Genomic DNA, 17,087 nt, shown 5'->3' with positions numbered 1-17,087 from the left:
GAAATAAATGGCTGTTCGATAGAGTCGAAATCGAATCTGTTGCTCAGTAGAAAAGAAGAACGCAATACAGCTCACCGTGAATTTGTGTGATTGCTCTTAGGGAGTTGCAAAGCGGCTAAAGGTACATGTTTTTTATAAGAAATTAAGCGAGGCAATAATTGAATGAAATTTCTTAATCCGTTAAAATGTTTGCAGTTTCTTGCCAAAGAAACACATCCGGGGAGGGGGAGGGACCAAGCCTAATTTTGGATCAGGACTTTTTGAACGTAAGTGTAGACGAGAAGAGTCGTCAATTGACAACTAGTGCTGCTGGTTACTATGCTTTAAAGGTAACGCGGAAGCGTTGTAATTTTTGCGAAAATAAGGGAAACTTTCAGTACGATTAGAAAAATAAGAAGCTACCTTCTCAGTTCCATGTGTGGGTATTTACAGGCACCGCCCAGCCATTGGGCTAGCAGGGGCTATAGCCCCTCCAATTTTTTGCAAAAGTAGGTTAGAAAACTTTTTGGAAAGTTTACTCTTACTATGCTCTAACACAACATTGAATACTCCTAGAAGTTGCAATTTTTCTTGACTGGAAACCCTTTTTTGTTCATTTTCTAGGTGTTTTCATTATGTTTTATAACTCCCAAGCTAATTTTATCTATTTTCATAACTATCTACATTTTTTTTAAGCAGACTTGTTATAAAACTTCAGTAGAAGTAAGCAAGTATTTTCTGAAAGGGGCGTTTTCTGGCGTTCTAGAGGGCGTGGTCTAAAATTTTTTTCGATCACACTCGTTTCAGCCGTCCCACATTCAGACTGGTGCGCGGTCCCTGGGAATTTATTAGGCGATTGCATGTTTTTCGCTGATATAAAGGAGTTCGTTGTTAATATTAATAGAACGAAAAAGATTGTCGCTGGTGAAAAATTGTCTTCTAAAAATCTAATGACATTTCAAAAGACATCACATGCGTCCAGATCAACCAAACTGAGAGATTTTGTCCCAATCTCAAGAAATTTAATCCAGCTTTGTTGCATCCAGCTATGATTATCTACAATATTGGCTACAATGCTTTCTAGGATCTCGGCAAAATATCTAAAAAGATATTAACCGGAAGTTTCCCCTTTCCAAGGTGTCTCCTTTCTTGTATCATGCGGCACTTTTGCCCCAGGGGGTCACTTGAACTTTGCAAATACAGGGGTCTATCTGAGAATTATAGATAAATATTTTCCATGTGATCTGATACTTTCAGATACCTCAATTAACACATAGCAATATCAAAAAGGAATAAAAGAACAGGTGTGCTTAAAATGATTATTTTAGGAAACAGTCCTAACAGACCTAGAATAACTAAGTGGTATTTTATGTGCTCAACAAAAACATTTTGCATTTTGATATTTTCAGGTCTTATCGTCACTTTTTAGCTGTTAACTATAGTCCGGTTAGATTTGTTTTTTATGCTTTTAGGTGAAATTTGATAACTGCAGATAATAACTAAGGTGTCCAAAAGCACACTTTTACTAAAGTAGTGTATTGGCAGTCATTTGCGTCCTCTTCAGAATATATTTCTGTTTTAAGGAAGATAAAGGGATTAAAGTACGCTTTTGTGTATTCTCTTAACAGTTATAGTTTTATCTATGACCATGACGACAAACCAAAACTCAGATTTCGGGATAGTTGGAGGGTCATGGTAGCCAACCTTCTGATAGAAGATGGTACCCGATGATGACTTGACAGCTATAGTTTTTCCTTCATTTTTATTACTATATGTGACTTATTCTAAAAACCAATCATAGTGGGTTTCACAAAATAGAAATAGGCAGCAACAAAGAGAAAGTTATGACAATCCCGCGATGTTTAAAATACAAATATCACAACACAAAATTTGATTTAATTTTGAAAATATTAGTCACAGCCAGAGTATCGTTTTACCAGTTTTCATAAGACTAACATGATCTAATTTTGGATAAACAGAATTTCCAATAAAAACTACAGTCAATTTAATCATATAGTAAATTAGTACCCTATTACCTTTTACTATCAAAACTCGATAAAGGAACATAACTATACATGTATGCATTTATATCACAGAATATCTAAAAAAGGGGTGGTTGGTGCCTTGCTAATGGATCTCTCAAAAGCGTTTGATTGCATAGACCATGAGCTATTAATTGCGAAATTAAATGCCTATGGTTTTTGTAAAGATGCTCAATTATTGATTTATAACTACCTGTCCGGTAGAAGACAAAGGGTAAAATTAAATGGTTCATTCAGCACTTGGCGAGAAACCTTTGCAGGTGTACCACAAGGATCAGTACTTGGGCCTCTTCTCTTTAATTTATATATTAATGATTTATTCTTAATGGTAACTGATACTGCAGTATGTAACTTTGCTGATGATACTACGATTTTTGCAGCTGACTGTCAATTAGATAAAGTTTTAGAACGGCTAGAGACTGATGCTCTTATTTTATCAAAATGGTTTCCAGAAAACTTTATGAAATTGAATGCAGGGAAATGTCATCTTCTTACTTTTGGAACAAATCAAGATGACTTTAAGATCAAAATCGGTGAGGCCATTGTTGAAGAAAGCTCTGAAGAAAAACTGCTAGGGGTGATAATAGATAAAAATCTTAATTTCAAAAGTCACGTCTCAAATTTATGCAAAAGAGCCAGCCAAAAACTGCATGCTCTTGCTAGAGTTTCGCCATCTATGGGTTCTGATAAACTGCGTCTCCTAATGAACAGCTTCATAAAAGCTCAGTTTAGTTACTGCCCCCTAATTTGGATGTTCCATGACAGATGTCTGAATGCTAAAGTAAATAAAATCCACGAAAGAGCACTCAGAATTGTTTATAAAGACAGTCATGCTGACTACGAAGCATTGCTGACTTTGGATAATGCAGTATCAATTCACCAACGCAATCTACAGTACTTGATGATAGAAATATACAAAACCAAACATAACCTGAACCCTAGTTTCATGAGTGAGATTTTTGAAACAAGAAATGTACATTATGATTTGCGAACTAAAAATAATCTTTGCATTCCAAAAGCCAGAACAACTTCTTATGGTATAGAAACTGTGAGATATTTAGGTCAAAAACTGTGGCAAACACTACCTCACAGTATAAGAGAGTCCCAATCATTGGCAACATTTAAAAAAGAATTAAGAGCACACCCTATAGAATGCGACTGTAGATTGTGTAAAAAATTTATTGCTGGGTTAGGTTTTATTTAGAACATTATACCTTAAACCTTTTTAATATTGTATCATATATTTTTATTTCATACTAACTCTTTATAGATAGTTGGCCTTAATTAGCTTCTTTATAGCTACACGCTTTTTTTTTATAAGGAACCGTTTATAAGGAACCTACATGTAGAAGGTCAAAAAACTTAAGGAACTTTTACTACTAAAGGCCAAATCCCTAAGGAACTTTTTAATTTTGAATATATTTATATTTCCGCACAATTTACAATTAGGAAGCCGGTTCCATTGATTTTCAGTAAAACCGGCCATGCTCATGGGGCCAAGAATCAACATGAGAAATTTCCGTTTTAACTCACCTCACATGCAGCTGTGCTTTGTTGTGAATTCACACTTTAGGTGTTTTAGTTTTAGTCAAATAGGTTAGTCACAACAAAATAGAATTATTATTCTGTGTGTGTGGCTGAGTATTACAGTAGTTGCAATATGGGAGATAAGAAAAAGCAGTCAACGTTGTTCAAGTTCGGTTTTTCTAAAAAGATACCTCATCGAAATGAGTTACAAGAAGTCCCTGGTCGTTCGTTTGTTGAGGATGATGATGTAAGTTTGTATCGTTGTGACACATGCAACAAGCATTTCAAAAGTAAGTCTGGCCTTACGATGCACGTGTCTTGGTGCACTTCGAAAAAAGACAGTGAGAGAGAAAAAGAACAACCAACTAAAAAAATCGATGAAATTCCATTGATCTTGGAAAGTAGCGCCGAGGCTGTTGAGCCACAAAAAGAACCAACTGCTATTGATGTGGATGAGAACATCGAAGAAACTGTAGAGGAATGTCAAGAGATAGAGAAAAGTGCTAGAGCGTCAGAAGCAGGAGAAAGCAGTCAGCACCATCGAGAGAAGAAGAACAGACTATCTTATGACACCGAATTTAAGCTAAAAGTTATCGAGGAAGCAAAGAAAAACCAAAAGAATGACGTTGCATTCAAATACAACATCTCTAAATCGATGGTATCGACCTGGGTTAAAAATGAGAAGAAAATTACTGATGCAGCCGCCGATAGCCACAGGAAAATGATGAAAAAGATCAGACCCAGCACAAGGCATAAGCAAGTCTTCGTGATGCTTCACGAAAAGTTCCTACAAGCAAGATCAAAGGGGATGCGAATATCTTTTGCATGGCTGTACGCAAATGCTAGGAAGATTAACCCCGAATTCGACCAAAGTGCCCAATCAGATATTAAAGCTATCCCGAAATCTGCAGTCTTCAACTTTATCAGGAAGTACAAAATCAAGTTGAGGAGAATTCAGCGTAAGAAAAGGGCTGAGAAAACGAGCTTCTTGCCAGGCATGATTGGTTGGCACACAACTTTGCGCGAAGGCTTGATCAAGACAGGAAACGCAAAGCCTTCCTATGACAGCAAATGGGGGAGATTCCGACCATCTGAACGCTTCAACGTTGACCAAGTTCCTATGCCGTTTGCGGTCGATTGTAAAACAACATACGAAAAACACTTTCCGCGCGGAGAACAAAGAAACCATCGAACCTGGGTCAGGTAAACCGCTTTCTGCTTTTTGTTTAAACTCTTTCCAGACTGGGCCTTTTAAAAAATTAATTTGGAAATATTATAAAAATTGGGGGGCTGCTCATTTGTCCACTCCTTCTAAAATTGCTATCTTTAATTCTTTTTCAGCACACCGGGACCGGGACTTGATAAGCGGCAGTGCACGTTACAAATCTGCTTTGCAGCCGAAGGACCGCCAGTCAAAATTGCAATTATTTTCCGTGGAACAGGGAAAAGAATCAGCCAGGATGAAATACAGGCATACCACAAAGACGTGGATGTTTACTGGCAGACAAACGCCTGGGCAGACATCAATTTCAGCATCGACTGGGTGAAGAGAACTCTGAAACCAGCTGTCCAAAATTCTTCCGAAACAGGTGAAAATGAAGAATTCGTTCTTTTCTGCGACAACTTAAGTGCGCAAACTAATGATCTGTTTCTGAGTGAGGTCAGAAAATTAAATGGTGTTGTTTGGTTCGGTTTGGCCGGTGCGACAGACATCTGGCAACCTGTAGATTGTGGCTTTGGAAACATGCTGAAGTCTTTGGTTCGAACCCTCCAAGATGAGTGGCTGCAAAGTGACGAAAATATAGATCTTTGGCTTGGGAACAGTGTTGAAAAACTGGATGTCAAGAAGCGAAGAATTCTAATTACACACTGGGTTGGTGAGGCATACAATAGGCTTTCCAGTGAGAGCTATGCCTCATCACGGTACAGATGCTTTGAAAAGACAGGCTGCTTAATAACGGCTGATGGGTCGGAGGACAAGAAAATTCAGCCTGAAGGTCTGATTGGGTACTCAATACCACCACCATTGCCTGTGACTGGCCCCGAAAATCCACTGTCTGTACAAATACCAGAGGCCTCAGCAGCCTGTGAGGAAGATGTAAGTGATGAAGAAGATGAAGGGGATGAAGAACTTGAGCCTGACGAGCTTGAGCATGAAAGAGTAGACCATGTAAAAGATCGTGTCTACGAACATGAGTTGATTAATAAAAAAATACGCGCATTCTACGACGAATGGCACACTGGACAAGTGAAGTGGTTCAACACCAAGCTGGGAGAGTTTAGAGTTCTTTTCGATGACGGTACTGAAGACTACATTGTGTCAGACGACATCAATGGAGTGGATATGCAACTTCTTTAATGACTATTATTATTAATTTTATATTATATGAAGCTTCTTTGTGTTTTAACTTGTTATCTTTTCTTAAGTTTATAGCAAAACGCTGAATTTGATTGTTTTTCTTGCGTCTGTACTAATTATTGTCCACTAAATGCCAACTTAAAATTAAGGAACTATTAAGGAACTTTTAGAACTACAAAGTGGTCAAAACAGGTCTCAAAATAAGGAATTTAAAGAACTAGGCCCGAGCTAGGTTCCTTATAAAAAAAAAAGCGTGTATCAGCCGTTCATTTAATACGCCAACTTTAAACAAATTATTTATTATTATTATTATTATTATTATATCATTTTTAGCCTCATAACTTTTAGCCTAAAATTTGATACTTAGATTTTTTCTGAGGGATAATTCAATTGTTTCAATTTTGAAAATTTCTAATGATTTTACTAGTTAAATGAGAATTTGATTTATGGAACAATCTTATTCTTCGTGATTTTGCCTAATGGGAAACTAATGCTAGGCTTTCAATGTATCCGGCCTTTTCATAAGAGATAGCCCACGCCCAGTGTCCCAGCACTCGCGTACTTTCTCTTGCGCGAGCGATCGCTCTGAAAGTGATAATAATCATCATGCTAAAAGAGTCTGTTATGTTTACAACAACCGTATGGTCCTGTTATAAGGTACCTTTGTGTAAGGAAATATCAAATGAAAACAAACTCTTATGATGATATTTTTTTGCACTCCAAGAACAATTAAATATCCAATATAAATGTGCTTCGTTTATAAATTTTATCTTCATCACGAAGGTCATAAAGACGCTATTGCCGAATAATCGCAAAATGTTGTACCAAACCTTCGTAAAACGTTTTAATTGCCCAGACAGACGGTGTTCCAAGACCTAATGAGGTTCAAATACTGAGTGCTCCTCTAATATTCCTAAACATTCGTGGTGGATTCAATATTCAAGTACATTTTCCGTTGAGATGTGGTTAATTCAGCTTACTTGTGTTTCCTATGTTTTGATATACCGGCTTTGTATTGTCTATGTCACTTACTTGGGTTACAAAAAGATGACTGGAAATGTTTTAATTGATGAAAAATTTATTCCTCACAATTTTCCGTTTTGCACGAGCGATGAGACAATCGCGTGGTTGAGTTTGCGCGAGTGCTTGACGCAAGCGATACTGATCGATGGTGTCAAACGAAAAAGCCTGAATGTATAAATAGTTGCCTAACAAAGCCACAAAATTCCCCTTATTTTTCAATGAGATTAATGTGAAATAAATTTTCAATGATATAATCCGAAAGAAAAATATTTTAAGACAGCTTATCATGCCAATTTCAATCCCAGTCTCCACTGTCTGTGGTATCAGCTCTAGTCTTTGGAGGTGGAATCATGGCCGAAATACGATCCATAGCAGAAACATCGCCAGTGCTTCCAGAAGATTGCTCTGGCTTACTGCCAGAAATTCCTTTGCGCCGCATTGTAACTTTGCTGAATAAATCTGACATCAGATCACCTCCTGAAGCTGCAGCATTCGTTTTCTCCTTTTCCTTCTTTCTTTCCTCTTTTTTTTGACGTGCATCTTTCAATTTTGCTTTATCCTTTCCACCTGCACTTCTGATGGCAGCCATCAAATCAGCCCTTCCATCTGAAACCACCTCTGTGGGTACACTGCTTGGTGCAGGTCCTAAAAAGACGAAAATAGATCTTTGATTGAGGAATGAAAAATTTGTCATTTCTGTATCTTTATGAAAGTTGTTTACAACACTTTTTTTTACTGCTTTATCTATTTTGGGAAAAACTGAGCTTGAAAATAATTGTACTAGCTAGAAAAAACACATTTTGTTGTACTGGCAAACAATAATTGTACTAGCTGATTTTGTTGCTGCTACAAAAGTGTCGAAAATTACATTTCCTACCCTGAAGATCTGGTTTGATTTTGTAAACATTATAATTTAATTACATTACAATTTTATATTGACGATTTTGCCTACTAAATAATGATATAATTTCTCATGACATGCCCTAAAATAGAAATGCTTCTAATAAATTGATTTGTCTACTCAAAATAGCCTGTACACTTATAAGATAAACGTTTTGATCACCTTAAAGACAATGTCATCAAAAACGTTTGGAGTTTTGCAAACTTAGAAATATGTGGCAAAATAGTCCCTGTAATTGAAAATCAGAGCATGCTGAATCAGGGATTTCATTAGAAGCCGACAACTGGTGACAGTCTGCCTCTTACTCACGAAAACTTTGCTGCCTATTTTCACCATCACTTGGGTAAGAATTTACTAGTTTAGTAAACTTGGAGATGCCTACTTTTAAATGGGAGCTTTCTACTTCAAAAATTTAAGAAAACCCTGCCGAATTAAGGATCAAATTTTTGAAAATTCATTAGAAAATATTTCATTTTTCTAGTAAGTGTATTAACGATATAGACAAAGCACTCTAACAACTTACCCTTAGGGGTATTTATAGGTGGCGGAGGTGGTGGTGCTGGCATATTCTCCATAGGTGGTGGTGGTGGTGGTGGTGGTGGGGGTACATTTCCTGGAGGAGGAGGAGGGGGTGGCTGAGAGGAAAAGTCGCCTGGGGGAGGTGGGGGTGGTGGCATGACTGAGTCACTTGACGAAGGTGCTTCTGGTGCAGCAACATCAACACTTGGCAGCTCAGGTATGTTCATCGCAGGTATGAGTGATGGAGCTATTGATGGTCCTAAATCAGCACTGAAAGACGAGATAACAAAGAAATCAGGGAAACATAAAGAATACTTTGAAATAGGCTTCCTACATCAGTGGCGGCATTTAGCGGTACTAGTGGTACCAGTCTAGTACGATTTTATTTTCATGCCAGCTGCTACTGTCCTTCATCTTTAGTGAGCTACACGACTGTGGGAGAATGAAAAATGCAAATTTTGCACAGGGAGCTACAGATTTGATTATTTTTGGCATGAGGGCAGTCCTGGTGATATTAGGCGTGCGATCACATGCAAACGCCTCCACACAGGCAAAAAACTGCCAAGGCCTGCTTTTTTATCGCATGCACAGTTCCATGTTTTTGAATTACTATTCTTCTTCTCTTTTGTTTCTTTCAATTTCTTGTTTATTTTCTTTAAAGTAATTTTTAACTGGATCTGGTTCTAATTTAACTGGATCTAATTTAAGCAACTGGATCTAAAAACTTGTATGCTTTTTACTTAATTATTTTATTTTCAAGAAACTTCTTCCAAATTCCGTAAAAATTATTTGGTTGTATGAAACAGCGATACTCCCTAACAGTGAGTATCACAACCCTTCAAATACATACATGGCATTTAAAATGCTATCAGGTCTTCATGCCAACAAAATTTCGCATTACCAGGACTGCATGAGGGTGTTAATATTTTAAAATACCCAAATACTTTGCCAAATTAAAAGTATGCAAAAAGTGTAGTTTTCAAATGGAATAGAACTGGATACACAACACCCATTAACAAAGTATAATCTCGGTGAACTTCACTTATAAACAAAGTATAATCTCGGTGAACTTCACTTATAAAGTATAAGTCCACTTTATATGGATTAATGGTATGGTTAAACCAAGCATGTGCCATGCCTGGTAAACATGACCTAAGTTATAAACCAGGATTTAGCTGAAAGTGGCTTAAGAAAAAGCTTGCAAGCTGCTAAGAAAATTTCAGCTAAAGCTATTAAAATTAAATTAAATTGAATTTTAGATTATTAAAACACAAGAAACCAAACTCAACTATATAGAACTTGTGTAATTTGAGGGAAAAAGATTTTATAGTCCCCAAGGCATTCTTTCATGCCTGTACTATAAGAGGTAATGTATATATATATATATATATTCAATTAAATGTTGCTTCAATAGAGTTATCAAGTGATGAATGTATTTTTGTAGATATCCTTTAAAATATAGCTGTTAAGAAAAAACAATTTTTTTTCCCTATTATTTTCCCTATTTTTCCTATTTCCTAATAAACGGGTCTTGGTTCTAAATTTTAAAAACTAAGCCAAAGCCAGACTGTAGAGAATGGCAAATGCACACCCGAAAGATTTTTTCTAAAACGTCCCTGCACACCTGGTAAAGGGTGTGGCATTTTGAGTTCTTGGCACAACATGGGTGTGTCTATTACTTATGGAAAAATGAAGAATCGTGTTTCCTCAATTTCGACATAATCTTGCATTAGTTTAATAGGTTCAAAATAACTAGAAATCATGTCCATTTTCTTGTTGATATCTTTATGTTCTAGTAAAGTTATGGATAAACTATAAACACAATGAAAGTGCACACTTAGACCAAAGTGCACACTTGAAATTTACTCTTGCACATCTGAGATCATGTTGAAAACTGCCTTACTCTGCAGTCCAGAGCCAGAACCAATCATATAAACTTCAGCTCTCTTTTCCAATAGCTGATGCTTGAGTATACTATATTGACAATGTTTAAGCTAGATTGCATATATTTTAGACTGCTTATTTTCATTTTTGCCAACTGCATTTTCATCAAAAATCTTATTTTCTGATTTATATACTTGATTCTGACTTTTTCATGGACATTATGGACCTGCTAAGGACACCAAATAAAATCCAGGCTTGGTTTTTCTTAGAGAACTGGAATGGAAAACATCATGGTTTGGTAATGAGTCAGTTTGAAGGAGTCTTAGGTCATGCCCCAACACAATGGTAATGTTTGCATTTTCCCATCAGAATATCACCAGAGATTCCCATTTTACCCTACCAAAGCATATGTCAGATATCTCCCCGGATTTTTCCTTTTTTACTTAAATGATCTCAGCCAAATAAGTTTAACTGATTTAGCACATTTAGAGGTATTCACAGTGTTTTTTAGATTCAATGGTCAAAATTTGAAGATCCAAACAGTATATTTTGACGACATCCCGCTATAATCATTTTTCCATTCTAGAAACTTATCTTAACAGAATGATACTCTTCATTTACCTGTAAGAAAGATTATCAGCAACTCCTGGCAAATCGGGCAAGTATGCTGGTACATCAATCTCCGGTACTTCTCCAAGTCCTGGCATGTATAAATAGTTATCGGCTATTCCCCTCTCAATTTGCTCTTTATTTGTGATTGTACTCGGGGCTTCTCCGATTTGACTTTCTTCATCTTCTATCGCAGTTCTTGTCTTTGTAACTGCTCCAGATAAAGGATCTAACATGACATATTTCTTGTACGGATTTTCAGCAGTGTTGAAAAGTAACAGTGAACTCACGGACTCTAGGTTTTTTGGGAGCTTTCCCAGTCCCTCACCACGATCTTCCCCACTCTGTTTTCTGGCATTTATTCTATGATACGATAATCGCTCTTTCATGACCCTTCCATCAACAGGTCGATGTCTTGAATTGATTGGCACAGACGCCCTTTCGATCTCTGCGCAACTGCCACTGCCACTAAAAATTGACTTGTATGGCTCTAGCTCATCTGCAGCTGGATATTTTGCGCTTGAGAAAACCTGAATAGCCTTCTTGCTACTTTTTAACTTGTCGATTTTGGCCTGGGCCAAATCAGTTCTTCTGTTTATAGAACTTAGTTTATCCCGATAATCTTCGACTCGTTTGGAAATCCTGCAGAAGATGTCATCTGATATCTTTTCCAAGTAATTCAATGTATCAGCAACACTCAAAATGAATTCTTCGTGCCTTAGCTTCGGAGAAAGTACAGAGACGTTGTACGTTTGCGATGGCATCTTACTGCTTTCTGTATTTTCACAATATCAAAATTTTGCGCTATGCGTTTTTTATGTCATCCTAGGCCTATGCGGTCATGTGATATGTGATGTGACCTCGTATGACTCTGGTCTGGCATGTCATGGGATGCAAACGGGGTTCAATGATGTAATCTTGCAAAAGTTAGCTATCACATCAGCGATCTAATTCCGCGGATTATTCCAAACTCTTAACTCCAAAAAAGCACTGAATGCGATAAAGCCTGGTTCCCACTTGGTCGTTTGGGTCGTTTGGGTCGTTGGAAAATACCCAAACGACTGAAAAGACACAGTGGAAACGGACCTGCCAACGACCCAAAATACCCGAAAGACTCAAACGACAGTTGTCGCAGAGATAGAAAAAATTCTATCTCCGCGACCCAAAATACCCACGCATGAATGATTTTTGCAAGTGGAAACCGATAAACGACTCAAACGACTCAAACGACCCACGCTTTAGTAATTTTTTCTTCAAGAATAGGGGATTTTCTTGTAACTGCGTGTTTGACTAGAACAAGAACAAGAACAAGATAGCTGAATATTTCACAGAAAGCTTTATGGAAGAAGTTCAAAAATACGAGTGCCATTATAACAATCACTGGAAATAGTTTAAAAATAAATACAAAAATATCAAATCATGGCAAGCTATTGCACTGAAATTTAGTGATCTAACATCGTCGTCTGTACAAAGTCACCAGAGGTAGAAATAGTTGACTTTGCAACATCAGTTATTGTTTATCAAATGCTACCATCGTTCCTTCCACGCATGCCACCAAAATTAAATGAGCGATGCATGGTGGAAGCAATGAACAGCATCAACAACAAACGACTCTAAAGACTCAAACGACCAAGTGGAAACCAATGTGTTCTTTGGGTCGTTCGTGTCTTTCAGGAACGACTCTGACGACTCAAACGACCCAAACGACCAAGTGGGAACCAGGCTTAAGATTTAGGGACGCTCATGTCCCTTGTCCCCCCTAGCCAGTGGTATAATGTAATGCTTTCAAAATAACAAAGGAAGCTCTTGCAGAAAATGCTACAGAAAACAGTAGTAAAAGTAGAAATTTACCAATTTTCGGCATTAACAAGGAGGCTCTCTGTCTCGATTAGTTTACCTATTTAGAGAACTTTTCCTTTCAATAAATCTTGAATACAATTAGATAGTGTATTCTCTGTAGTATGTATGGTCTCTTGTAAATTAGTAATTGTACAGTAATTGTAATGTAGTTTTAATTTTGTAGAGTTGTATTTGGTATTGATTGATAAATGAATATAAGGCCTGGTATTTTCGATTTAGTACCAACAAGAAATCTAAAATCCTCCGCGGGATTATCACCAGGGACGGATTTAAGTGGCAAGGATTTAGGGGGGTTGTTTGATTTGATTTGCTGTCACCCCCTTCAGGCGACTGGAAAATGATGGAAAGGCCAATTTTAGAAATTAAATTTCTCGCTTCAAGATAAAGAAGGTCAAATGATAACTAAAGTAAAATTTGGCATTATTTTATCGCTACTGACCTGTAGCATGTACCCCCTGCTCGCATTCCTCGTCGCGTGTTATTGCGTTGTATTAATACCGCTGTTTCGTTTAACTTACCATTCTGTGACAGTACTTAGTAAAGTAAGCTGAATTCGACTATTTCTTCGATCAAAGTAAGTTACAGACGACCAAAAATGGTTGTGAGCGAATCGAAACCAAATTTACGCAAGGGCACAAAAGTATTGGGAGGTATCGTACCCCCTACACCCCCCTCATGGTCAATCTATTGCTGAATACCATATGTAACCAACGGAGCGTCAACAGTTGCCTGATTCTTTATTGACCTTTGAAGACTGAAATACCAAAAATCTTTCTTCCATTGAACGGATTTGCCCTGAAAATTCCTATAAAACTACTTTTGGGGGTGGGACACCCAAAACCCTATACCCTTTGTTCGCAACACCCTTGCTGATGAGTAGAAGCAATCAGGCATCAACCTAAATAAGAAATTGAGCTTTAAAAATATGCCCAATTGCTCTGTAAAACAGCTAGATAGAGTCTTCATGCTTTAACTCATTCAAATTTAATGGAGCCGGAAACTAAAACCGTTGATGTCTCCGATTAGCTATTGCCTGTTGATTTGAGAAAGAAATGTGCACAATAACATAAACTAAATTCACGAGAGGGGCTTATAACAGCATATATTGATAATGCTTCTAGCTTTTCCTTTCGTGGAGGACTACAAAACAATATCACATCTAAGTTCTAGCTTCATAAAGCTAACTTTGGCAGAAAAAATTCCTTACAATATTCCTTAAATTCCTTAAAAGGTACGAGAGACACCATGACCAGAATTGACAAGCTCAGCCTCTCTTTAGATAATCAAAGTATATATTTATAAAGCCCATAAATGCAAAGCTTGCAGCAGCATATAATGTAAGATATTTTATTCAAATTTAGCTTTGTTTGTTGTAACAAGAATTTCTCTAATTTTATTTTTCTAATAGCTGATTATATGTTTTTTCGTAAGTGATTGGTAAGCATTATCAGTCTTAATTTATTAGCAAACCTTAAAACAAAGAATTAACAATGATAAAAATAGAGCTGGTTTACCTTTTTATCAGAATGGTAGGAATTCTGTGCTATCTGTGATTTATCCAAAATTGCCCAGAGTTTGATACCTTGATCTGATTCTTTAGCCAAAAGAATAGTCGTATATCAACAACTAATTTTATATCATTGATTTTGAATTATAATAAAAAAGCGATGACCTTTTTTTGCTCTGATGAAGCCCTGTATGTAGGGGCGAAAATATTAGCCTTCACTGATTTACGTGTATTTATTGTTGTTTATTCTTGGCGTATTGCGGTGTCTTCTATTTGCTACATTTTTATCGACTTCTTTGCTGCAAGAACTTGTTGGTGCCCGTCGAGCCGCCTGCTTCAGTGACCTTTTCTTCATTCACACATAAATAGTAAAGCGTGCCTAAGGGGGTATGGGGAATGCACCCCCAAGAATTTTTGAAAATGATGGCTGCTCTGGTGGGTATTTTGGTTGCTAAAATAGCTATGCTGGGTAAACTGCTCTGGCGGCAGTGGCTAAGATAGAGGGGGTCAGAGAGGGGCAAAAAAAACCCTGTAGAGCTAGACTGCTATTTTGTCGAAAAACCTCTGGTCTTGTTGGAAATTTTCTATGTTTATCCAATTGCTATGTTTTTATATGAAAGAATTTAAAGCCAAATAAACATTAGAATATCTGAATATGTCAAAATATTTATTTTTTGCTGTTTGCTATCTAGCTGTTTGCTATTACAAAAAAACATTCACTCTTTGCTACGTTTAGGCTTAGTTTATTCTGTCTTAGCCAGTCCACGATCCCCTCTAGTTCCTTTATTAGGTCTTCTAAAAGTAGTAGGTGATCTTCACTGTTAGTGGAAATACTTGTGTCATCTGCATACATCTTGGGGCAGAAAATTGATAGGGACTTTTTGTATACAGAACGAAAAGGAGAGGCCCTAAACACAACCCATGTTGGAACATCATCATAAATTTGCCAATTCAATGTTTTGCATGGCCTTTGTCGACTAATATCTTTTTTACCAAGTCTTAAGAAGGAAACAACTCCCAAAAAACTGTTTAAAAAAATAAATCATGCCATTAAATCAAGAAAACATTTCCATTCATTTTAACTGCTTGATAACAAATATTAAAAAAAGATGATACTACACCAAAACAAATAGGCAAAAAGTGTGGTAAAATTAACTTGGAATCTATTTTGTCTTTCGGTGATCAATAAATATTTGCTGTTCTTTGGTCGCCATTCTGAATACTAAAATTTCTCGTCCAAGGTCTATAATCAGCTGTCTGAATATTGCTTATCTCATCTTTGAACTTTTCACAAAGTTGAAAGAGAAGTCTAATTGTTGTTTCTATATTTCATCAGTTTTTATAAGAATGCATTAGACCAATCATTCAAGCAGTTGTAGCAATCTCTTCCTTGTTTGGCATTTGCTCCGCATTCATCTTTCAACCATTCTGTAAATAGCTCCTGATCTTTCTTCAAAAGCAAAAATTGCCCAAACACAACATATGCCTTGTCAAAGCCTTTTTCCTTCAGTTTCCCTCCAAGAACTGGGCCAATACCTGCTAGATCAGTAACTTCCTTCTCTCCCATGGGCTCACACACAAAGTTTTTATGTTTTTGTGTTGTAGATGATGCCATGGTAATAGAATTCTAAAATGAAGGGTTAAAGCTAGAATTACAATTATTTACTGCTTACAAAGTATATAAATGTTGTGGCCTATAGAAATAACAGATTCTTTTACAAAATTGGCTTCTAGATTGCAGAGTATTGCAAATGTACATTCAAAGTATATTTTAGAAAAACCACTGCACAGCTGGCAGTCAGTCTAAGACAGTCTAAGATGTTGGAATTATAGCAAATGAAGAATCAACACAAAGGAGCTATGAGCAAGGGGCTCGTATCTGGCCCATCTCTTTACTCATGTCAGATTTTCATGAAACCATTTGCACACAAAGCTTATCACCTAGGACCACAATTGAAGTGCATGCTTAAGGTGCACATATATACCTAGTGGGCACTCAAGCACATTATTTGTTTTTCTGGCAATGTTCCCCACGAATATTCTACTTTTTAAACATCTGACTTCTGATAACAAGAAAAAAACAAAGAAAAGAAGGTCTCATCAAAAGTCTTTGCTACAAACTCTGCACACTCTTTGGCAGGAAATGTTCATTATCTGCAAATATTGAATTTATTCTTTTGGTGTTCCCAGCAAAGAAATAATACTTTACAGTCTGGAACCTCAAGGCCCTGGCTCAATTTGCCTTCTCCCCCCTCCCCTTTTGGCAGCACTGCTTGTTGAGATCACTCTTTAGGATGATCATGTTTTTGGCCTTTTCAAACATTCTTTCTCAAATTATTCCTCTTCTTGCCAAACCTGTGGGAAATTTGAAAAAAGCAACTGATGGTAGTTGTAGTTAAGCATAAGTTTCAACTTTCAATCATTGAATTTCCCTAACAGGGGAAAATGTAAACAGATTAAAACATATAGTCACACTCAAGAACCACTGGGAAATTTGGTCTAGACTCAAATGTGCACATTTATAGCATGGAGCAGCGTTGGCAGCGCTAGGGGTCAAATAGGAAAGATTGATATGAGAGCAAGTGCGAATCGTCTGAATCGTCAGGCCTATATAATTCGATGGACCTTTTCTTGGCAATTTGCAGAACAACCAACCTCGGACCTGGTCTTCTTCTTGACAAGCTATGTGTTAAAATGGATGCAAAGCGAGATATGACCGTTAAAGTAACATAAAACTTTAAAATTGCAACGAGAAAAGATAATACAACTAACCCACCTAAACTTTGAAACTGCTTAGGCCAAAACCCTGTAAAAAAGAAAGAAAGCGACAGGAACAGGAACAACAACATCACTGTATTGTTTTGGCGCCAAAATTTT

At 37.0% G+C, this 17,087-nt stretch overlaps 3 protein-coding genes across 3 annotated transcripts; 1 reads left to right on the top strand and 2 right to left on the bottom strand.

Moving 5' to 3' along the window:
• The first annotated feature begins 3,681 nt into the window (after window positions 1–3,681).
• LOC148959299 (uncharacterized) lies at window positions 3,682–5,907 on the top strand. Its single transcript, XM_089110884.1, has 2 exons — window positions 3,682–4,751; window positions 4,890–5,907. The coding sequence occupies exons 1-2, from the start codon at window positions 3,682–3,684 to the stop codon at window positions 5,905–5,907; spliced, it is 2,088 nt and encodes a 695-aa protein (XP_088967010.1).
• Window positions 5,908–6,233: 326 nt separating this feature from the next.
• On the bottom strand, window positions 6,234–11,707 carry LOC135685276 (WASH complex subunit 1). The gene is made up of 3 exons (XM_065201166.2): window positions 10,856–11,707; window positions 8,355–8,620; window positions 6,234–7,575 (listed from the first exon to the last, which is right to left on the bottom strand). The coding sequence occupies exons 1-3, from the start codon at window positions 11,605–11,607 to the stop codon at window positions 7,226–7,228; spliced, it is 1,368 nt and encodes a 455-aa protein (XP_065057238.2). The 5' UTR covers window positions 11,608–11,707; the 3' UTR covers window positions 6,234–7,225.
• Window positions 11,708–15,234: 3,527 nt separating this feature from the next.
• Window positions 15,235–17,069, bottom strand: LOC148959298 (barrier-to-autointegration factor B-like). Its single transcript, XM_089110451.1, has 2 exons — window positions 16,987–17,069; window positions 15,235–15,837 (listed from the first exon to the last, which is right to left on the bottom strand). The coding sequence occupies exon 2, from the start codon at window positions 15,823–15,825 to the stop codon at window positions 15,550–15,552; it is 276 nt and encodes a 91-aa protein (XP_088966577.1). The 5' UTR covers window positions 15,826–15,837; window positions 16,987–17,069; the 3' UTR covers window positions 15,235–15,549.
• Window positions 17,070–17,087: the final 18 nt, after the last annotated feature.

This window comes from Rhopilema esculentum, chromosome 10 (genome assembly GCF_057945365.1).
Source record: "Rhopilema esculentum isolate cy_ngs chromosome 10, ASM5794536v1, whole genome shotgun sequence".
Lineage (NCBI taxonomy): Eukaryota > Metazoa > Cnidaria > Scyphozoa > Rhizostomeae > Rhizostomatidae > Rhopilema > Rhopilema esculentum.
The sequence above is the reverse complement of the archived record's forward strand: the minus strand, read 5'-3'. Positions and strand labels throughout refer to the sequence as shown.

Coding starts and splice junctions, on each gene's coding strand:
- LOC148959299 (XM_089110884.1), top strand. CDS start 3,682: ATGGGAGATAAGAAAAAGCAGTCAACGTTGTTCAAGTTCGGTTTTTCT. Junction 4,752..4,889: donor AACCATCGAACCTGGGTCAG/GTAAACCGCTTT, acceptor ATTCTTTTTCAG/CACACCGGGACCGGGACTTG.
- LOC135685276 (XM_065201166.2), bottom strand. CDS start 11,607: ATGCCATCGCAAACGTACAACGTCTCTGTACTTTCTCCGAAGCTAAGG. Junction 8,621..10,855: donor GCTGATAATCTTTCTTACAG/GTAAATGAAGAG, acceptor CTCGTCTTTCAG/TGCTGATTTAGGACCATCAA. Junction 7,576..8,354: donor ACCTATAAATACCCCTAAGG/GTAAGTTGTTAG, acceptor TCGTCTTTTTAG/GACCTGCACCAAGCAGTGTA.
- LOC148959298 (XM_089110451.1), bottom strand. CDS start 15,825: ATGGCATCATCTACAACACAAAAACATAAAAACTTTGTGTGTGAGCCC.